Raw genomic sequence first — 24,831 nt, forward strand, 5'->3', positions numbered from 1 at the left:
GCCCACTCATCGAGGACCATTTAAAACAATATCCCAGGGCCCACCTCCTTGAGGTGACGAGTTTCACACGGTAGCTTTTGTCGTATTTTCCAAAACAAAAATTGAGCCGCCCTAATTCCCTAATTAATTAACCCATTTGGGGTATTGGGCCAAGAAACCCCAATAATTTAACCCACAAATTATCCAAATTGTACTATTTTTATTGGGCTTAAGATCCATTATGACGGCTCACAGTTTTCTATTTTGTGGTTTTATTCTATTTAAATGAATTAGTAATTTATTTTAGACCATTAAAATATATAAGTAAGAGAATATCTGTGGTTCAGAAAAAAAAAGTAAATTACTTTCTAAATCATAGATTATTTTTTAGTTGTTTTGAGTTCTATATTTAAGTTCGTTCTACAATTTTGGTGTAATCACATTTTACAACTTTATTAGTTAAATTTAAGCTAAATTAGGATTTTATATTCTCAAAAAGTTTAGATAAATACTTAATAAGTTTATATCTTCTAAATTAAACAATTTTTCTCTTTAAATTTTAATATTAACCCCATCTTTGATACTAGATATTATAGAGGTTTATTATGACAGTAATCTTTTTATCTCAATTTATAACGTTAAAATTTAAACCTCTAATGTTAGTTAAAGAATCTAATAATTCATGTCATTGGACCAAATGATAGTTAATTACAAGATATTAATGTTTTATGCTACACTTGATATACATTTTTTTTGAATAATTTAAAATAATTACAAGATAATATTTATGTATATTTTTTAGTAAAAAAACGCGTGTCTTGCTTTGAATTAAAGGTGAAAAGATATTTTAACCATTTTGAAGAGTATTATTTAGAGAGTTTTTTTTTACTCTTCTTCTTTTTTTAAGTTTAAAGTTGAATTATTTTTATGACAAATTATTTTGTTGTGTATGTAATAATTAGTTGACCCTATTCCCATATGTAATGAGGTTGAGGGGGAGGTAAGGTAGTAGGCTGCCCCCAACGCCAGGTTGAGAGTAACTTCTGTGGAAGACCTCCGGCAGTCAGAATTATGTAATAACTAAACTTTTATTGTGTTAGTGTCTACATATAAGGCTAAGTAGTATAAACTTTTAGGAAGTTATATACTATAAATTTAAGGCACGAAATTATAAACTATTAGTGGTATAGTGTAACAACCCGAATATTTACAAAATAATATTAATTGAAATTGGAGGTAAATTGTGAAAATGGGTGAAATTAAGTGACTAAATTAAAATTTATGGAAACTTGTATGCCATTTTTGAAGTAAAGGAAATTCAGGGACCAAGCCCTGAATTTCCCCTAAAACTATCGGTAGGCTTGATGATTTAAGCGTGATTTCTGATTTACAATCAGAAATCACAAATGCTATTTCTTTAATTTTCTTCCTCTCACACCTCCACTTTCAAGTCCGATCCAAACGCCGTCCGAATTCCGATCGTTGTTTTGAAACCACCGTTGTGTTCATCATCGAGCGAGGAACAAACCTTTCAAATTAATTGAAGCGAAACGCGGCCAAACGTCGGGAATTTCCAGTCAAAGTAGCGACGGTTTTGTTAGCTATATCGCCGAGGAAATCTTAAATTCACCGCTGATCGTTGCTCCGTTTACGACACCTCCCGCACCATCGTGTTCCTTGTGCCGTTCCGAGTTCACCGGTGTCAACCTTGTCCGCCGTAGACGGCGGAGCGTGAGGAGGTGGTGCAGTCAAAGATTCGGCCGATTTGAAATCGAGCTCTCCGCCGTTCAAAAATTTGAACCGATCGTTGTAAGTATCTCGAAATCGCTCAAAATAATTTTAGAAATTTTTCCGGGATTTTTAGGGCCCCGGAGGACGCCTCACGCGCCACACGCGCCGCCGCAGGGCGAGTGGCTGCTGGAAACCGGTTTAACCGGTTCTGACCGGTTTGACCGGTTTCAACCGGTTTGACCGGTCTGAACTGGTTTGACCGGTTTCAACCGGTTTGACCGGTCTGAACCGGTTTGACCGGTCTGACCCGACCCGACCGTTGACCCGACCCGACCGGACCGTTGACCCGACCCGACCGGACCGTTGACCGTTGACTTTCTTTGACCAAAACTTAAAATGGCTTTGACCGAGCATTAAACGACCGTTAATCTTTTCCGAGTATACATATCTTGATAGTTTTCGACGTGCCGAATCCGTTTCCGTGGTCCGTTTTTTCAAATTCGAATCCGAAGGTCTCCAAATCTACGGTCAAAGTGGTTGACTTTGACTTTGACCAAGAATTTGAATTTTTGGAAAGTCATACTTTATGTTTTTCGACGCCCTGATTCCGATTCCGCAATCCGTTTGGTCAAATTCAGACTCGAAATACCTCAAATTGATAGTCAAACCCGAAAAATGCTTATATACTTAAGAAGTTTAGCTTTGAACAATTAAATAGGATTTGGGACTGATAAATATTATTGTTTGAAGGTACAAGAGACTCTCCGGATCGTTCGACAGCTCGACCCAGCTCTTCTAGATCAGTTAAACCACATGTGCCAGTATTCACCCGTTCGAAAACTGTAGCAGAGCGTGGTGAAACCAGCAATCAGTAGATTTGTTATTTGAATCTATTGTCGAGGTGTGTTCCCTACTTATTACTGAACTGTTTTATTGGTTTTAATATGTGGTACACCGAATTCATTGGTTATTGTTTTATTGATGCACCAATTTAATGTGACAATTTATGGAATATGGCTGCTATCTAATTTTTGTTTTGAAATGGTATATGATTACCATGTTTTTGAATTTATGGAATTTATGTCACGGTGCAATTGAATTTTGGAATTGAATTACGATGGAATAGCTCTGATCAAGCTAACTGGGCCTAATATGACTCTTGAGGGCCCCAAGATGTTTCATTAGGTCGGCTTTCCTTTGCTGTGTGCTTAGGGTAAGCTATATGGACTTATTGACTTGGGCTTAAGGATACAAGCTTCAGAGCCTATCCTTAAGTCGGCTTTCTTTTTGCTATGTGCATAAAGTAAGCTATATGGAAAATAATTTTGGGAACTACTGATGGTGTACTAGAAAAGGGTTTAAACTATGATTTTCAAAAGTTAAACTCTTTTACGAATTTGTGAGATTACTGGACTATGATTTGTACCTATTGTGATTTTATGGAAATGTTGGGACACACTGAGCCTAGCTCACCTTTTGAAAATGTTTTCCCCTTTCAGATACTGTTGGTTAGATACCTTGGTTCGAGCACTTGGAGGATCAACATATCTCTTGAAGTAAATCAGATTGTAATGTTTTTATCTGGCAAGTTGACTTTATTTTGGTGGCATGGACCTTATTTTAAAATATCGGATTTTATAATGATAACTCTTTTGCTAATACTGCTCGGTTTATTGTGATATTGAATTTGAAGACATGTTTTAAATTAAATTATTATTTATTGGTACTATATTTACGAGTTGGATTTTGATAGTATAATTTGTTTATAATTTCATGTTATTTATAATGTGATTTTATATTGATGGAATAACGGTTTCGAAAAATGTCTTTAATAATCATAATGTGATCCACTAGACTTAGTCGAAACGCATAGGTCGGGTCTAGGGGGTTACATTTATTGGTATCAGAGCTTTTGGTTTTTAACCCTCGGACTGTGTATGAGTCCACATTAAAAATACGGTTTTGAAATATTTTACAAAACGAGTTACTAAGGCCATGTCACAAAGTTATTAAGATTTTAACTATGTTTGAGACTCCAAGTGCTTATCTAACCCTAAGTTTATCTTCTGTAGTAAACTTGAGATCCATCAAAATGAGTGCTAGACGTGGTCGTCAAACTAGGCGTGGACGAGGTCGAGTGGCTAGATTCACAGATCCGATCGATGAGATACGGGTAGATCCCCCACCTCCGATAGGTGATCATGCTCCTACGACCCCAACGGATCTGCCTCCTGCCGCTGGTATTGGCATGACTACACCGATAATAGGAGCGACCGATATTGAGTCAGAGTCTACCGGAGTTGCTTTGGATGAGAATTTTGGTAGACAATTTCTGCAGTTAATACAGGGAGCAGTCAGAGCTACTGGTGTTGTATCTGAGGTTCCTATTTCGCAGACTTTGATTGCCAATGGAGTTAGAACTTTTGGGGGACAGATAGGTAGAGCTCCTACTGAAGCTGAGGATTGGCTCCAGGATACAGAGAGACGCATGGATCAGTTGGGTTTGGACTCAACTAAGAGATATCAGGGTGCTGTGGCGATGTTAGATGGCAATGCCTACACTTGGTGGGAGTCAGTGACCAGTAGTGTTCCTACCGATCGTTTGACCTGGAATTTCTTTAAGGATCGCTTTCGGAGCCGTTTTCTGGGAGAGCGCTACTTAGCTCAGAGACGACAACAGTTTCAAGACCTGGTTCAGGGAGACATGACTGTTTCTGAATATGAGATCGAGTTCCTGAAGTTGCTGAAGTATGGATTCAGTATGGTACCTACGGAGAGAGATTGATGTCGTAAATTTGCCCTTGGACTCAGATACGAGCTACGTAGGCAAGTTGTAACCCATCAGGATGAGATATTTGATGTGCTGGTGGGCAGAGCCAAAGATACGGAAGAGGTGGAGGTTTTAGCTTCTGGTAGAGAGCGTGTTGATCAAGATCGATTTAAGAAATTTTCAGGCCCGATGGAGTCATCAGCACAGTCCAAAAAGAGGACTCGTACTTCAGCCCCTCAGAGAAGCAATACACGTTTCAGGCCTGCAGCATCCTCACCTTTAGCTGTCAGTCGAGGCGGTTCCTCGTCGTATTATAATGGGCCCCTTTGTGAGTATTGTGGTAAACAACACTCAGGAGAGTGTCGTAAGAAGATGGGTCTTTGCTATCAGTGTGGATCTAGTGGTCATTATCGGAGGGATTGTCCTCAGTTAGTTTCGTTTGAGCAGACCACTACCCAAACTCCTGTGCGTTCGCAGACTACAGTACATACCCCAATTAGAGATCGTAGTCAAGGAAAGACTCGAGGATCAGCGTCCAGGACAGACAGTAGAGCCCGACCTCAGCAAAATAGAGGGCCAACAGCTTCTGAGGCTAGATAGCCAGCTTTAGTTTATGCAACTAGACGTCGTGATGACAGAGATGAGCCCGAGGTTATTGTAGGTACATTTACTATTTATTCTACCCCATACTTTGCATTATTGGACAATGGCTCCACTCACTCCTATGTATCGAGTTCAGTATCTTGAAACCTTCAGATTCCGATCGAGAACACTGAAAATACTGTTACAGTTACAAGTCCAGTAGGACAAGCGGTATTAGTGAATAAAGTATTTCGGCGTTGTCCTCTCGAGGTTCAGGGAGAAATTTTTCTCGCTGATCTTATGGAACTTCCTTTAGGGGAGTTCGATCTAATTCTTGGAATGGATTGGTTGAATAAACACAAGGTAAAGCTGGATTGCGAATACAAGCGGGCTACTCTGAAGACTTCAGATGGTCAGACTGTTGTGTTAATTGGTGAACGACGTGGTTATCTCTCCAATATAGTTTCAGCGATGGAAATTGATCATATGATCTGGAAGGGATATGAGACCTTCATTGCTTGTATTTTGAACACCAAAGGTGCATTGTCCACGATCGAGGAGATTCGTACAGTTAGCGAGTTTCCTGATGTTTTTCCGGAGGAGTTGCCTGGGTTACCTCCTGATAGAGAGGTAGAGTTCGAGATTGAGATTTATCCGGGATCTTCACCTATTTCTATGGCACCTTATCGTATGGCTCTAAAGGAACTTAAGGAGTTGAAAGTACAATTGCAAGAATTATTCGATCGAGGATTATCCGACATAGTACTTCACCATGGGGAGCTCCAGTTCTATTCGTGAAAAAAAAGGATGGGTACTCTAAGATTATGTATTGACTATCGGAAATTGAACAAGATGACGGTCAAGAATAAATACCCATTGCCCAGGATTGATGACTTATTTGATCAATTGCGAGGAGCTACTGTATTCTCTAAGATTGATCTTCGTTCGGGGTATTATCAATTGAAAGTTAAAGGATCTGATGTTGTAAAAACGGCCATTCGCACTAGATATGGTCATTATGAATTTTTAGTGATGCATTTTGGTTTGACGAACGCTCCTGCAGCTTTTATGGATTTGATGAATCGGGTGTTCCGACCATATTTGGATCAATTTGTGGTGGTCTTCATTGACGATATTCTGATCTATTCTCGTACTGAGGCAGAGCATGATGAGCATTTGAAGATCGTTCTGCGGACTTTGAGAGAGCATCGTCTATATGCCAAACTAAGCAAATGTGAGTTTTGGCATCAAGAAGTGTCATTTCTGGGGCATATTATTTTTGCACAAGGTGTTCAGGTTGATCCCAGCAAGATAGAGGCTATTATGAATTGGAAACGACCTAAGAACGTATCTGAAATCCGTAGTTTCTTGGGCTTGGCTGGTTATTATCGACGTTTTGTTGAGGGCTTCTCGATCATTGCTTCTCCTTTGACAAAGTTGTTAAGGAAGAATGTGTTGTTTGACTGGGGCGAGACACAAAAGGAGAGCTTTGAGAAATTAAAGGCGGTTTTGACTCAAGCACCGGTGTTGATTCAACCAGAGTCCGGGAAGGATTTTACAGTGTATAGTGATGCTTCACATTCAGGACTTGGTTGTGTTTTAATGCAGGAAAGTAAAGTGGTGGCTTATGCATCCCGTCAGCTGCGGCCGCATGAGAGTAACTATCCTACTCACGATTTAGAGTTGGCAGCAGTAATTTTTGCCTTGAAGATTTGGAGACACTATCTTTATGGAGAGAAGTGTTACATTTTCACAGATCATAAGAGCTTAAAGTATCTTCTGACCCAGAAGGAACTTAATTTGAGACAACGTCGCTGGTTAGAGCTTCTAAAGGATTATGATTGCGTGATTGATTACCACCCTGGTAAAGCTAACATTGTAGCAGATGCTTTGAGTCGAAAGACGGTATCGGAGTTGAGGTCTTTAATGGCCAAGATGAATTTATATGACGATGGCACTTTGTTAGCAGAATTGCAAGTTAAGCCGACCTTGGTTGATGAGATCAAAGCTAAGCAGCCTCTTGATAGCTCCTTGCTTTCCATCTTTGAGCAAGTAGAGCAGGGGACAAACTCAGATTACGCAATTGATCAGGATGAAGTTTTATGCTTTAAAGGTAGATATTGTGTGCCTGATGATGCTGAGTTGAGGCAGACTATCCTTACTGAGGCTCATAGTAGTCCATATGCTATGCACCCCGGAGGAGATAAGATGTACCGAAATTTGAGAGAGAGGTATTATTGGATTGGTATGAAGAAAGACATATCTGACTTTGTGGCTAGGTGTTTGACTTGTCAGCAAGTTAAGGCAGAACATCAGCATCCATCAGGTTTGTTACAGCCTATCAAGATTCCTGAATGGAAATGAGAGCGTATTACTATGGATTTTGTTACTGGCTTGCCTATGACTCCTTCGAAAAAAGATTCAGTTTGGGTGATTGTTGACAGACTTACAAAGTCATCTCACTTCATTCCTGTGCGAGTAAATTATACTTTGGATAAGCTGGCAAGATTGTATATTTCAGAGATTGTCATATTGCATGGTGTTCCATTGTCTATTATTTCTGATCGAGATCCGAGATTTACTTCGAGATTTTGGAAGGCGTTACATACGGCTTTGGGAACAATATTGGATTATAGTACATCCTTTCATCCACAAACTGATGGTCAATCTGAGAGAGTAATTCAGATTCTGGAAGATATGTTACGGGGTTGCGTAATCGATTTTCATGGTAGTTGGGAGAACTTTTTGCCGTTGGCTGAATTTGCTTACAATAACAGTTATCAGACCAGCATTCGTATGGCACCCTATGAAGCGCTCTATGGGCGTAAATGTCGCACTCCGATCTGTTGGACTGAGTTGCGTGATAGGAAAACGTTGGGACCTGAGTTAGTGCGAGAGACGGAGGACACAGTCAGATTAATCCGTGACCGTCTGAAAGAGGCATTTGATAGGTAGAAATCTTATGCAGATCAAAGAAGGAAAGATATACAGTTTGAAGTGGGAGATCGGGTCTTTTTGAAAGTTTCACCCTGGAAGAAAGTATTGAGATTCGGGCGTAAGGGTAAATTGAGTCCAAGATTTTTTGGACCATTTCGTATCTTGAAGAGGGTAGGACCTATTGCATATCAGCTTGAGTTGCCTTCTGAGCTAAGTCGTATTCATGATGTCTTTCATGTATCAATGTTGAGGAGATACCGTCCAGATCCAGGTCACATTATTCAGGTTGAAGAAGTAGAGCTGAGACCTGATTTGTCATATTAAGAGGAGCCCATTCAGATCTTAGAGAGAGATGAACGAGTTCTTCGGAATAGACGAATTCCAATGGTCAAAGTTCAGTGGAGTAATCGAGGCCCCTCAGAAGCTACTTTGGAGACATTGGAGTCAATGGAGGCTCAGTTTCCTCAACTATTCTCGTAAGGTAAATTTCGAGGATGAAATTTCTTGTAGAGGGGGAGAATTGTAACAACCCGAATATTTACAAAATAATATTAATTGAAATTGGAGGTAAATTGTGAAAATGGGTGAAATTAAGTGACTAAATTAAAATTTATGGAAACTTGTATGCCATTTTTGAAGTAAAGGAAATTCAGGGACCAAGCCCTGAATTTCCCCTAAAACTGTCGGTAGGCTTGATGATTTAAGCGTGATTTCTGATTTACAATCAGAAATCACAAATGCTATTTCTTTAATTTTCTTCCTCTCACACCTCCACTTTCAAGTCCGATCCAAACGCCGTCCGAATTCCGATCATTGTTTTGAAACCACCGTTGTGTTCATCATCGAGCGAGGAACAAACCCTTCAAATTAATTAAAGCGAAACGCAACCAAACGTTGGGAATTTCCAGTCAAAGTAGCGACGGTTTTGTTAGCTCTATCGCCGAGGAAATCTTAAATTCACCGCTGATCGTTGCTCCGTTTACGACACCTCCCGCACCATCGTGTTCCTTGTGCCATTCCGAGTTCACCGGTGTCAACCTTGTCCTCCGTAGACGGCGGCGCGTGAGGAGGTGGTGCAGTCAAAGATTCGGCCGATTTGAAATCGAGCTCTCCGCCGTTCAAAAATTTGAACCGATCGTTGTAAGTATCTCGAAATCGCTCAAAATAATTTTAGAAAATTTTCCGGGATTTTTAGGGCCCCGGAGGACGCCTCACGCGCCGCCGCAGGGCGAGTCGCTGCTGGAAACCGGTTTAACCGGTTTTCAACCGGTTCTGACCGGTTTGACCGGTTTCAACCGGTTCGAATCGGTTTGACCGGTCTGAACCGATTTGACCGGTCTGACCCGACCCAACCGTTGACCCGACCGTTGACCCGACCCGACCGGACCGTTGACCGTTGACTTTCTTTGACCAAAACTTAAAATGGCTTTGACCGAGCATTAAACGACCGTTAATCTTTTTCGAGTATACATATCTTGATAGTTTTCGACGTGCCGAATCCGTTTCCGTTGTCCGTTTTGTCAAATTTGAATCCGAATGTCTCCAAATCTACGGTCAAAGTGGTTGACTTTGACTTTGACCAAGAATTTGAATTTTCAGAAAGTCATACTTTATGTTTTTCGACGCCCTGATTCCGATTCCGCAATCCGTTTGGTCAAATTCAGACTCAAAATACCTCAAATTGATAGTCAAACCCGAAAAATGCTTATATACTTAAGAAGTTTAGCTTTGAACAATTAAATAGGATTTGGGACTGATAAATATTATTGTTTGAAGGTACAAGAGACTCTCCGGATCGTTCGACAGCTCGACCCAGCTCTTCTAGATCAGTTAAACCACGTGTGCCAGTATTCACCCGTTCGAAAACTGTAGCAGAGCGTGGTGAAACCAGCAATCAGTAGATTTGTTATTTGAATCTATTGTCGAGGTGTGTTCCCTACTTATTACTGAATTGTTTTATTGGTTTTAATATGTGGTACACCGAATTCATTGGTTATTGTTTTATTGATGCACCAATTTAATGTGACAATTTATGGAATATGGCTGCTATCTAATTTTTGTTTTGAAATGGTATATGATTACCATGTTTTTGGATTTATGGAATTTATGTCACGGTGCAATTGAATTTTGGAATTGAATTACGATGGAATAGCTCTGATCAAGCTAACTGGGCCTAATGTGACTCTTGAGGGCCCCAAGATGTTTCATTAGGTCGGATTTCCTTTGCTGTGTGCTTAGGGTAAGCTATATGGACTTATTGACTTGGGCTTAAGGATACAAGCTTTAGAGCCTATCCTTAAGTCGGCTTTCTTTTTGCTATGTGCATAAAGTAAGCTATATGGAAAATAATTTTGGGAACTACTGATGGTGTACTAGAAAAGGGTTTAAACTATGATTTTCAAAAAGTTAAACTCTTTTACGAATTTGTGAGATTACTGGACTATGATTTGTACCTATTGTGATTTTATGGAAATGTTGGGACACACTGAGCCTAGCTCACCTTTTGAAAATGTTTTCCCCTTTCAGATACTGTTGGTTAGATACCTTGGTTCGAGCACTTGGAGGATCAACATATCTCTTGAAGTAAATCAGATTGTAATATTTTTATCTGGCAAGTTGACTTTATTTTGGTGACATGGACCTTATTTTAAAATATCGGATTTTATAATGATAACTCTTTTGCTAATACTGCTCGGTTTATTGTGATATTGAATTTGAAGACATGTTTTAAATTAAATTATTATTTATTGGTACTATATTTACGAGTTGGATTTTGATAGTATAATTTGTTTATAATTTCATGTTATTTATAATGTGATTTTATATTGATGGAATAACGGTTTCGAAAAATGTCTTTAATAGTCATAATGTGATCCACTAGACTTAGTCGAAACGCATAGGCCGGGTCTAGGGGGTTACATATAGAATTATATCATTAATAAAAAATACAAATATATCTAAATTATGTGACAATTTAAAATTTTCATAAGTGTGACCTCCTCTTCCACTCTTTCTTAGTCCGTCTTTTTCTTTAATTAAATAATTTAATTGTTTTGTGATTTGATTTTTAATTTCTTTAATTTCTATTTAGGACCATCTTGATCAAATTTTATTTTTTTAAAAATTAGACCCAATCTAACATTTATCTCTATTTATATAAACGAACAAAGCATTGATATAAACAATCTATAAGATAACTTTATTAATTCATATATAACATCCATTAATTCAAAATTTTATCACATTCCTATAATAAAACCACAACTAAAGAAAAACCCTAACCGATTAACCTGTGGCAAGGCATTTGGAACACTATCACGGTACTACACGAACAATACCCCTAAAAAAACTGTCTTCAGTTCATGTTTTTTTCCCAACATAATTTAAGGAAGCAATGATTCTGCAATATTTTTCCTTTCGTCTACACAAAATGGATGTTCCTTCTCGATTTCATATTCTCCATTATCTTCAATCAGCTTCCATGGAGTTAAATTGTAACTTTGACTGTAATTTTTCATCCCTTCATTCCATGAAAATCTATCTTGAAATTCCCAGAAATAACATTCTTTTTCTTCTCCATTTTTTTGATGGAAATGTAGCGGAGACTCAAATCTTCCATTGTTGTTGAAACTTTCATCATTTGAAGCTGAAATCCGGTCGAAGCTCCCAAAGCCTTTGATCCCAACCGTCAGTTTTCGAGCTCTTGATCTTTACACTTTGATAAACGACTCGTTTTCGAGTAGTTTCAAGGTTTTCTCCGATAATTTTCTCACCCTCAATCCCCAGTTGAACCTGCAGGTTTTTGTTGTGAAATCGTCTATGAACGATAAAAATCTTAATGCTCAACTTAATTTTCTAAGTATTAATAAAAACATAACATGTGATAGATAATAGTCTAGATAACATTGGTAATGCGTACATGTGAAATGTTATTAATGATTAAAAACGAGTATAATTCAGGGATTAAACCTGAATTAAATTGCCAACCTTTTGTCGTCAATGTATTGAGAATTTGCCATTTGTTTGATGAAAGATTTATCAGGTTGAAACTCCTCAGCAACCCTCAAAGGACCATGAGTTAACAAATGCTCCAATAATACCAAAGCATTGTAGGATTCACGCCAAATCCTTGCATCAAACTTTGACACAACCTGAAACAATTCGAATGCATAGAAATATAAGATACCCTCTATCAAGGGTAGCGTCAATTAAATTCGACACGAGTTCGAAATACGAAAGTTGATGGAGATTAGAGCCTAAGACCTAAAGTCATGAAATGGGGTTCTTTGTATTAAGATTAGGATATAATAACTATTGAATATTCGAGTTTAAAATATAAAATTTAAATTATAGACCTTAAACTCTAACCTCTTGTGTAAACTTTCTACGATTCTCCAGTAATCATCAACTTCAAAGGCAGCCCTTGATATTACATCCATGTTACATATACTTTGTGATAGCCTGGTTCCATCTGTGGCTTCCTCGGTTAATCTTTAAAAAATCCAAAAACAAAGATAAAAATGTCGAACATGCAAGATAAAGTGATTATTATTATTATTAGAAGAAGAAGAACAAAATAAAGCAATTATTATTATAAGAAGAAAAGGAATAGCAAAATAAAGCTATTACAAAAAGAAGAATAAGAAGAAGCTTACAGTTGAACTGGTGTGACGTCTGTGAGGGCCAATCTAGCAGTTTTAATCTTTTCTTTGAAGAAAAACGAAGCTTGTTTCTTGAATTCTTGCATAACAAGACTGCCCATTTCATTTATTTTTTCAAATGTTGTTGTTGTTGTTTGAATTATCAAAGGATATCCTTAGGCAAGCATATACGTATATAACAACTCCATTACCATAAAACAACAGTTGAGTCACCAACTACTCTCTTAAAGCATATATATAATATATATTGGTGTTGTTTGTATGGGAAAAATATTATAAATTATGGTATGTAATCACGAACTCAGATTTAATGAACTTGTTTAATGGTTTGAACTGATAAGTTTGGATATTTTGCAATTCCCTAATAAGCTAGAAAAGCAATGGAATGTGGCCACAACCAAAAAGCTTGGTAGGTAAATTTAGGGTTGATAACAATCTAGTTTTTAGTCAACTCAAACTTAGTTGTGTATTATATCTTTCACCGACATTTGATTCAATTCAATTTTAGAGAAGTTTCACCCGATTCGAAATTTGACCTGAAATCTAGGATAAAAACCTACACTCGACCTAAATATAAGAAATCATATTTTTATTATGTAAGATAAGAATCTAATTGAAAAAATATATATAAAGAAAGGGGTACTATAGCAATTATGCCTAAATATTTAGAAAAAAATTATATTGTTATCTTGAGTCAAGTCGGATCAAGTATTTTTTTTAACTTAAACATGAATTCGACTCAATCCAACTTCATCCTTCGTAAAATCTGACCTAAACCTTATTGAAAAAAACTATCCTATAGGATTGAGTCGAAACTTATCAAATCGAATCAAATTATCACCCCTAAACAAATTTGGAGAGAGGGAGATGAAAGGCTAGTTTAACAAACATTTGTTTAACTAATATATATATATATATATGTTGGGTCAAGTGATAAGAAACTCGATGTCTCTTAAATAAGGTATTGAGTTTAAATTTTATGAACGGTAAAAATAATTTTAAAAGAAAATTATTTTTATTTAAATATCCAAATCAAATTAACTTTTAATATAACGGTGATTTCCATAATAACTCAACATTACAAATCTCAACTCAAAAGAAAAAGTTGTAATAATTTTTAAATGAAATGCAAAGGTAGGCAAATTTGGGCAGGAGATGGAATGCCAGTCAAATGAGGGTTTGCTAAAGTCAGTGTCCCTTCTTGACCAGGAAATTGCAACAAAGGCTCTTTACAAGTGCTTTCTTCACTCATATTTTTTTCTAAATACTTAATAAAAACATGTAATATTTTTTATGTTTTAAGTATTAATTAAAACATCTAATAATTTTTTATGTCAGATTATGGAATTTTGAAAATTACACCGTTATTAATAGTTGTAGGGTACAAAGATAAGACAGGTTATAATTTTAAGGAGAAAACCCAAGTTAAAAACCTTATAAATGATATTATCGAGAGAAAAATATCAAAAACTCAAATATAAATTATAAAACAAGCATGAAAATGAATACACATCTTATTACTACTAAAAAATTTGTAACTTTGCCAATAAGGCTCTTAATTATTTATTTATATAGACGAACTTAGCGATTTTAGAGTTTAAGAGATTGTTATATCTAGATGTTTCAGATTTGAACACTAACGCTTGTAGGGTATTTGAGTGCTCATTGTCAAATGATTAAGAGTATTCAGAACATATAATACCACTTGTAATCACATTAGATTAATAAAAAAAATATTTATATAATTTTATGGTTTAATGGAAAATAAGTGTCTAAACTATACATAAAGTTAATTTTAGGTGCTTAAAGAATTTTTTGTTTAAAGTAGGTGTCTAACATTTCTGACGTTACTTTTTTAAGAGTCTACGTAGTAAAAATTGTTAAAAAGAATTATCACGGGTCGTGTTTTATTTCTTTAACATTCTTATTTTAAAAAACTTATATATATATATATATATATATATATATATATATATATATATATATATTAAAAACATTTCTTTTAAAATCCTAAAAAAATCTAATTTTAAACTTTAATACTGTAACACCCATTGCACGTATACGTTTCGTAATACGAGCTAAATATGTCACATCAACAATTTAGATATTTGTTGAACATAAATGCTTAAAATTTTATTTCTATTTTAAACACCCGGTTTACCATTTTAAATTTGTTTCCTTTAACATGCATAGTAATAACATGATAATTTATCGTTCCAAACAAAATTGATTTATGCAACAATTAGGCAGTTCCATGTTGTTTCATATTTACTTACAATTGCCTAATATTGCTTGATTTAAAACCATTTTAAGACCATTCATAGTTCTCATTCATAAATACGATTATAACTAAAATTAACTATAATTAAGCAATCCTAAATTACTATTACAGACCCTTTTTTTAAAATAAATATAATAACAACCCGATGGATATAATGTACATGCCACTAATAAGTCAAAGTTAGGATGTATTGTTGATATTGTTGGTAGGTTTGATTTCCATAAGATGTTGGCAAGCTCCTCACTTCACACGTCCTCTACTTTATTCGACCCTACACATGAAAATTATCACGCGCTAAGTAAAACTTAGCGAGTCAGTATCATAGCTATAGTAAATAACACATAAATTTCATAAAGTAATAAAACATTAAAACTGTAATTCAGGTAAAAATATTAAACTTTCAAACAGTGCTATTCGAACTGATTTCTTTCTGACAACCTGAAAATCAACATCTCATGAATTTATCAAAATCATGTAAATCAATAATAAATATAATAAACAATTCATAATTTCATATTGATTTTGAATAATAATATATGATAAAATAACCATATCATGATTTTTGTTAACTAAAATGTTATTCCTAACTTTTATATTCATTTTCATAGTCCAATGCATATCTATGAGAATATAATGTATGTGAGTAGAACTAAAAGGCGCGTTAGGCACAACACGATGCCAATCATCACTGAAACTAAAACATATGATGCACTTCAATACAATCATAACATGAGCACCAACGATACAGATAACTGGAAACTGATAACTGATAAGTACTCACTTAACGACATGTCAAATGTACTTTCGACTCTTAATGCAACATACAATGGGCTTTTAGATTATATATTATTTAATTCAAAATCAATATTTCAACTCAAAATCATTTTCTAATCATTCTCATAATAATAATAATTTGGATAATTCGTATTGTAAGCATTCATAAGACATATATAACAATTATGAAAATAATAATTCATTCTTAAGATAAAAAACATACTTTAAGTAATGTGATGTTGACTTATCATAAGTCGTACTCAATCAAAATAGCTAAATAAATAAATTGCATTCACTTTGAAACTTGGTTAATAAATTAAAATATAAGCCTCACTAAGTTTTAGAATTAATCATTTGTTCCCAAATGCTTCAACTATCTAATTATATCAAAATTTCATGCTCTGTAATTTGCACTACATTCAAAGAAATATTATTATGTATTAATATACATATTTAAAAATTATTTCGTTAATACCAATGAAAACTAGACTCAAATAAAAATCTAATCATATAAGACAATTCTTCTAATTCAACTTTTACAATTTATAACGAATTTTCAAAGTTAATTGACATAAGTTGTTTTAGACATAATTTGTTGCCCTGTTTTCTAACCTATTATCTTAAAAATTCATATCTTTTTGTATTCACCTCAAAATCATTAGCCGTTTGTTTTATACAAAACTAGAATGATATACGAATCCAAAGGTATAAAATTCATCTTCTAATCATTTCCATATAATTTATGGTTAATTTCTAAACTTACTATTCGAATCAAAATTTCTAGACAACTTCCTTAATTAGCATCCTTAGCTTAGTTTCATAATTCTATAAGCTTAATAAATGAACCTATAGGCTAGAATCACAATTCACATAAAGTTAGGAGTCACTTCTTAACGTAGTAACTTCGACACTAGTTCATCGCAAGCCAATGTTTGTTCGATAATATAAATACAAATTAAACGCACTCATTTTTGTCACGCTATCAAACCTTCTCCATGAAAATTTTCTCGATCTCACACATTTTGCTTCCCTTTCAAACTACTTGGATCACTAAATTTACCATGATCTGACTACGTCATATAATAACATAGAATATTCAAACTATATGTTAGTATCAAACTAACATAATCTAAGCATAAATATAAAATTCAATAGAAACAAAATCGATACTTAAATCAATATAAAGTTAAATCGTACTTCCATTGATATTTCAAACTTCTCCAAATATTCCTTAAATTCCATAAATATTTATTTCCTCTATCAACCCTTCAACTTTTGCCAATTACACAATCAAATCACTAATTATGAATTCTTTCTAAAATTCACATTAACTTTTCCATTAAATTTCATAATAGCCTTTCGCTATTATGATCATTTCACATTAAATACTAAAATTCCAGCACCTTAATAAAATAATCAAGTAATGCTTTAACATTCAAAACCTTACAATTTCATTCCAAACTTTCTTAACTTTTTAATTTCAACCACCCAAATTTGATAAACTTGAAATTTGACCACAACTCAATATTTAAACTCAAAAATCAGCATAAAACTAAAATTTCCAGCATTGCTATTTCTCATTTCAAAATAATACCAACATGTTTTCAAAGTAACAAACAAGTCCTTAAAGTTTTGGGACTTTTCAAATTTTCAACCTTAAACTTTACTAAAATTACAATTTGGTTCCAACAAACTTTATAACTTAAAATTACATTATTTCTAATATTAAAATTCAGCATTAGTACTCCAACTATCACATTTATGCAATACTATCTAGAATTCTCAAAACTTGGAAATTAGCCATTTTTCTATTTCAAGCTTCCAAATTGATTCAAATTGATCTCCAAGTCTCATGAATACTTCTAATATCATTTCTAGACCTTAGAAAAAAATTCCAAAATTTCCCCTAATTTCTTCATATGGCCGAATATTTCAAGTAGCTTTAGGTATGATTTTCATTCAATTTCAAGCATGAATTTAACTTCCTAACATCAAATTCATGCTATTCTAATCATAACAACATCGTATTACATCAAAAATCTCAATGTTCTCAAAAACCCTAATATGGTCGAATGCTTTATATAATCCTACACTTGATTTTAAACATCACACATACTGGAAAATTAATCTCCGACATCAATAACATCGAAACCTTTCATCAATGTTTCAAAATCGTAAACCCTAATTTTCAATCTCATGAAATAGACATGTTCACCATGTAATATTTATACCAAATGATAGAGAATTTCATATAGATTAAGTATCTATCTAATAGCTTAATCCAAAAATAAATCATGTAGGCTTAAAAATGAACTTAAAAATTTCCTTACCTTACCATGGAGACTCACGACCAAAGCTTGATAAAGAGAAAAAAATGTTATGAAATTTCTAGGAAATTTCATGAACGTTTGTCATTTAACTTAATTAATTTTTTAATTCATTTAACTTAATTGATTTTTTAATTCGTTTAATGGGAAATTCCAAAATTACCATTAATGAATCTTGATAATTACAAAATGCCATTGCATTATCTTCCATTAAAATATTTCATAGTCAAATATGAACAAACTTGACTTTGGCTTTCTACTTTGGCCATGAATTTTTCAAAAATTCCATTTTAGTCACTAAAATTTCCACTATTCGACCAAATCTGAAAATTTACCATGTTCTAAGCTAAATTTCTCTGATCTAAAATAGGGAAATAATATTTCCAACCATTATCTAACATCTTTTCAATTTTTCATAAAATTACGATTCAATCAATTATTCGATTTCTATACCGAACTTTAACGCTTTATAACTTTGAACACAAATCTTGTACCACAAATCTGATTATCATGCTAATTCTTGTTTTAGTCCAAACTGTTCAGTTACATACTAAAATATATAACTTTTTCAAAATTATATTTTTGGTCCCTAAACTTTTACTAATTTATACTTTATCCACCAAACTTTTAAAACTTAAATTTTAGTCACTAGCCGAATTTGGGGTATTACAAATACATCCATCAGTATTACAAATACAACCATCAGTTGTCGCCAATATTACCAACCGGTCAAACTCCAACACCGTCAACCGAACAAAAGCCAACAATGTTGCAAAACCAATGACAATTTATTTTTAAAAGGAAATTTCAAAAGAAAATTTCAACGCTGTATAATTAGATAAAATTAGGTTACGGTTAAAGATTTGGATATTAGTTTTGGATATTTAATTTTAAAGATTTATGGATTTAAGAGAATTAGAATGATGACATAAAGGATGATCATAGTGGAGGTCTGACGACAGGTGGATTTTAGAGACAGTGATAATGGTCGGTGATGGTTAACTATGGCTGGTAATATAATATAGAATAAGAGATCTTAGGGTTTGAGATTTTGTTGTTGTTGAGATTTTAGAAAATATTTGAGTTTTTTTAAATAAAAATAATATTTTAAAATTTTTTAAAAAATAAAAATATTTTTGAAATAACAGTGTTTTTTAAAATATCATTATGTCTTGGGCACTTAAAAATTAACGTCGGAAATGGGCCAACGTATGTGATTTGTAATTGGTTTGATGTACTTAATAGGGTATTGGGTTAAACGGGTTCAGGTATTGCAATTTGATTTTGGGTCGGTTTTGGTATAATGGATTGGTTGGCTGGGTAGACTATTGGATTCGGTTTAGGGAAAATTTTTAATTCAACCGATTTAGTTTTGTAATATTGAAACACATAAAAAAGAATTAGTAATATTTATTTTTAATTAAGAAGATACATATATATATATAAAATTCAATTAATAAATTGAATTTATTTATTATAAATATATGTTACAATTATAACAATCCGAGATAAAAAAAAATAAAGAAATATTTTATTAAAAAAAATAAAGAGTACGATTTAAAATTAAAAAAACTCGAAATGTTGACAGAATAATAACTTGGAAACAAGTTGAGACCTATAAGTACACAGTTTTCTTAAGACATATTTTCGGTTACTCCTTAATGCTTGAGATTTTTGGTTGTTTGTCTTGCAAGATACAACAACGAGATGATCAATGTATCGTAGCACAATTGTAGAGATCACGAACTATACCTTGGTTGAGCCTATCACTGAAATATGTGGAGAATAAATTTAAAGTAATATATATATATATATATATATATATATATATATATATATATATATATATATGATCCAATTACACTTTATAAAACTAAATCAAATGATCCTAAAAAAATGTAAAACTGAAAGAGCTTTACAGTGTAAGTGGATCCTACCAACCCATATATATTTCTCAAATGACTAGAACAAAGAGAAATGAGAGAATGTTCGATATATTTCTCAAATGATGAAGTGGGTACAAATGAGGAAGAGAGACCTTTACTTATAGTTGAGGCTCCCCTAAATAAAGGATTAAGATCAAAGTGCTTATACATTCATGTCATTCAGGTCGTGCGAGTAAACCCCTATCGCTGATGAATTTAATAAGTTTGAATACACACCTTTTGTACTTGCTTGCAATACACAATTTCAATTTAAGTCATTCAATAATAATAAGTAGGTTAGTGCATATGAATCATTCACATGCTTGCTATCATGCCAATGTGGTGTATGAGTTTTTCATTTTTCTTAAACTGCTCAATTCACAAGTACGGTACTTTGAGCACTAATTTTTCATTCATCACTAAATAGTTTTGAGTATATGAGATATCATTGTAAATATCTCATGAAATAGAAAATCAATAAGTAAATTCATTATTCGAATATGCACCTTCACCCATAAAAATATACTTCAAAAATTTCAATTTATCACAACTTTTCCACCAATATATTTAATTAATATTATTAATAAAAACTAAAGTAATTAAAATAAAAACAATTCAGAACAAACAAACTCATTAAAATTAAGAGGAAAATGGATGTAAAAAAAACAATTTAATAATAAAATAGATTATTAGTTTTATTAGTATGGAGTGTTCGCAAAATAGTATATGCTCAAAAGATTCACAACTATTTATTATCTCAAATATTTAATAATAAACGTTTAAAAATTTTTGTGGACATCATGTTCGAACTCAAAATCACTAAAAATAGTAAATATCTTCTAAACACTAAGATCATTTAATTAATAAATTAAATTAAAACTCATATTTTAAAATAAACCTAATTTTTTATCCGAAATTTTGAGCGGGACTTCGGAATTGGGTAGTTAACTATATCTTAAGATAAACGGTTACATGAATGACATAAAAAAATAATGTTGATTTGACTCCTATTTACTTTTTTAACCTTAAATTGTTAAATATTTATATTAAAAATATATATAGTTAAATATTTATTTGAAAATATATATGGTTAAATATTTATATTAATAAAGTATATATGGTAAGTGTAAAAAATAATAAAATGGGGAAATCGAGGAAACAGAAGTGATAAGTTACACAATTAATTTAGGCTGGGGAATCCAGCGCAAAATCCAACTGAAATTCAATATATCCATATTCGGACATCAAATCACAAGTTTTATTTTATTTTGCATCCTTGATATATTGATTAATTAAATGTCGACCCTTTAACTAACGGGTATTAGTACTTAAATCCAACACTTTTAAAGTATTATCTTTTATGTCCACCTTTAGCAGTTCATTAGCAAAACCCATATTTATAAATAAAAAACTATGCTTTTGTGAATTTTATTGATTTTTATATTTTTAAATAGGAAAGACAAATGTTTAATAAGATTATTATTGTTTTTCGTCTTTGATAGAAAAATGGTTAAAATTTACAAATATGATTATGATATTCTAAATGTATAAAAATGAACAAATATGGGAAACCGATTATTTAAAAATTAACTTGTTTGATCATGAGTCAAATAGTATCAATTATGTATTTTCTTAGTTTCTCGATGTTTAACTTAATAAAAGATTTAAAATTAAGAATACGCGCTCAAAAAAATAAGTGGGATGAGTGAAGCGACACGCGCAACATACATTCTCATGCAGAGTACGTAAAATCATTCTGACACTTTCATTTTGAAAATAATAGCCTCACTAAGCAATTAATCCTAAGTATTTGTTTAAATCGTGCTTTTTTATCTAAATAAAATTGTGCTCAATCAAACTATAAGATATATGTATGCCCAAGGGAAAATTGAAAAGAATTTAAAACCCTAAGGGACTAATGTAAAAGAAAGAGCAAAGTAGAGGCGAAATGCAAAAATCCTAGAAATTTTACCAACCCTCAATTGCCTATATATGTGAAAGGGAGAACGTTAAAAATGAACAAGTAAAACTTTAGAGCAATCTGCTTTGCAGGTTTAGCGCAGCCATGAGGTATGAGAAGGTCGAGCTGATCAGCCCTGAGTCGAGCAAGGCGAAAGCACCGCCGCCTATGGAAACACCTCCACCACCGTCTATGGAAACATCTCCATCACTGCCTACCAAAACATCACCACCTCCGAAGCTGTCTCCGATGTCGCAAGCCACCTTGAAGGCGGTGAAAGAACGGAATAAGAAAAGGTCTCGTAAGAGGACTCCGGGTGCCGTCGAACTTCACTACGACAACACCTACGCTCGCTATCAGTGGCTTTTGTCGGGCTGGATAGCTGAGGAGCGCTTTGTTCCGACCGGCCGAGGGGGCATTGGCAGGATCTATAAGGTATATAGAATCCTTTAATCTTTGATCCTGCATACATATATCTATACATGCATGCTATCTCGTATACATAAATATGTATGAGAGATTGATTTTATGTATAATTTCATATTTTCATTGATTGATTCTAATTATATATCTATGGTGGATATATATTCATATTCGAAACTTATTTCGAATCCGAAATATTAAACTCCTAACTGATGTTGATGCAGTCTTATTATGATCCAACCGGGATGAGGTACTGCACCAAACGCGATGTCTTGTATGCTAATGCATGGGAGAAAACCAAGAATATCATTTTCATTGATTGAATCGAAGGTGGAAGTACCATGGAATTTAACCTCCCAATAAACCCCTTTTTCAATTTTCTCTTTTTCCATATTTTTTAAATTAATTTGACCTAAAAAATAATGGATTTTCTTTATTTATTAAATTGCAGGTTTATCTGTGAAACAGTCGAGAGGTATGAAGATGTTGAAGCACAACAAGAGTTGGATGACTATATCTTATATAATTTATATATCAAAAGTTAAAAATATAGTTGTTTTTCCCTTTTGCTTTGTGTTTCATGCTCTTTGTAGCTTGGTAATATGGTGGAAAACTAAATGAATAAATTAAATAAGACCTTTGAGTTTTTTTTTTTTAATTTATCATTGCTATTTGATATATTGACTAACTAATCTGTATTAGATTTTATATAGATCTATTATGAGGGTGACTCTTACAATAAGTTTGTTTTATTCGCATCAAGATTTCTTTTGAGCTTTAAACTCAATACTTTTTTAGAATACATCTCTATCAGATTTTTTTTATTTATTCCTATAACAAAATTTTAATTATATATATCATTTTTTTGTCCTTCTGGTTTTAAGGCTTCGCATTGATTAATCCAGACCGACCCGTATCGTACACCTATTTTAGGTGGATAAGTCAACCAGCAGGAATTTTTTATATACACAATGATTCGAACTAGAGACATTACTTAATCGATATCAAACTGCTTACCGCTATATGTTAAGTAGTTTGTGTGACGATTATACTGACATAGTATGTGTAGTATGAATACTATTCGAATATCTGATAAATGATGTATCATGTAAATAAATTATGATATACGAGATGAGGAAATAGATGATAATAAGTATGATTCGATAGTCATGTTAAAGAAAAAGTATGATTCGATAGTTACAATAAATATGTGGGATGGCATACACGATTATTAATTATACATTAAATCCAGAACAACATCGTATTTGAAACATTTATAAAACTTCAAAAAAATTAGGGTAAAATATAGTAATGGTCATTGAACTTTTCTAAAGTTTTCATTTAGGTCTCCCAACTTTTAAAGCTTGCAATATAGTCCTTCAATATTTAGTCCGTTTGCAATATGGTCCCCGCCGTTACACTGTCGTTAGTACATTTGCAATATAGTCACTGAATTTTTCAGGCACTTGTATTTAGGTCCCCTAACTTTTAAAACTTGCAACACATTCCTCAATTTCATTCTAAACCCCAAATTTCTTTTCGATCTCGAATTTCCTTTTTCGCTCCTCTCTTCTCATTTACAGCGTAACTTTTCAGTCGGGGATGCATGAGAAGTTCTAATCTAACTTTGAATTATGTGGAGGTGTTGACTTGAATAAGGGTCAATTGAGAGAAGACTCGACCAAGGGACTATCGGGACCATCAACGATTCAAGGTGTAATGTTAGATACATGCCATCTCAGGTGAAGCATAGATGTTCGATGAAACGTTTGTGAGAAAAAAATGGGGTTAGAAATACAGAGTTGATAAATACTACTAATATGAACTAAGTATCATTGTTGAAAGTCACTGACAAAGTTGAAATTATTTTGTATAAATGACATATAATAATTTCTTCGTTAATCATTGTGGTTAAAGATTTTCCAACAGATAATCAAATATAATGAAATCTCAAACAACACACTTCTATTCTGATAGACTGAATATCTTTCATAAGTTGTACTAAAAGTTTTGATTAAGAAGAAAGAAAGAAAATTATATGGTTTTGGTTCAAAACTAACACTGAATATCCAGATCATTGACATGCATTTCCAGAAACATAAAAATTTCAACAAAAAACACACAATACGAGCTGAAAATGAGAAAGTGCAAAAGAGGAAAAGCTTACTTCCGGATAGCCCAAAAGAGAAAATAAATACCTTCTTGCAAGTGAGGGGAGAGGCTAAGAAATAAATGCAATCGGTGTTGCGCTCCAACAATTCTTCCTCCATTTTTTCTTTGTAAATAAAAAGCTGAAAGACAAAGTATTGCTTGAGTTTACAATTTTAAAAGGCGGAAAATTGAAGAACAAAAACCAAATGAGAGTGCAAGTGAGCGAAAAAGACTGAGAGCTGAAAGACTGGGATTTCATTATGTTTGATCATCTGTTGGAAAATCTTTAACCACAAGGATTAACGAAGAAATTATTATATGCCATTTATA

General features: G+C 33.4%; 1 protein-coding gene across 1 annotated transcript; it reads left to right on the top strand.

Moving 5' to 3' along the window:
- The first annotated feature begins 22,032 nt into the window (after positions 1–22,032).
- Positions 22,033–22,673, top strand: LOC120196149. Its single transcript, XM_039198026.1, has 2 exons — positions 22,033–22,362; positions 22,575–22,673. Exons 1-2 carry the CDS (start codon positions 22,033–22,035, stop codon positions 22,671–22,673), a joined length of 429 nt encoding a protein of 142 aa, XP_039053957.1.
- The last annotated feature ends 2,158 nt before the right edge of the window (positions 22,674–24,831 follow it).

Source organism: Hibiscus syriacus, unplaced genomic scaffold, assembly GCF_006381635.1.
Source record: "Hibiscus syriacus cultivar Baekdansim isolate YM2019G1 unplaced genomic scaffold, ASM638163v2 tig00117027_pilon, whole genome shotgun sequence".
In the NCBI taxonomy this organism is placed as follows: domain Eukaryota; kingdom Viridiplantae; phylum Streptophyta; class Magnoliopsida; order Malvales; family Malvaceae; genus Hibiscus; species Hibiscus syriacus.

Coding starts and splice junctions, on each gene's coding strand:
- LOC120196149 (XM_039198026.1), top strand. CDS start 22,033: ATGAGGTATGAGAAGGTCGAGCTGATCAGCCCTGAGTCGAGCAAGGCG. Junction 22,363..22,574: donor GCATTGGCAGGATCTATAAG/GTATATAGAATC, acceptor ATGTTGATGCAG/TCTTATTATGATCCAACCGG.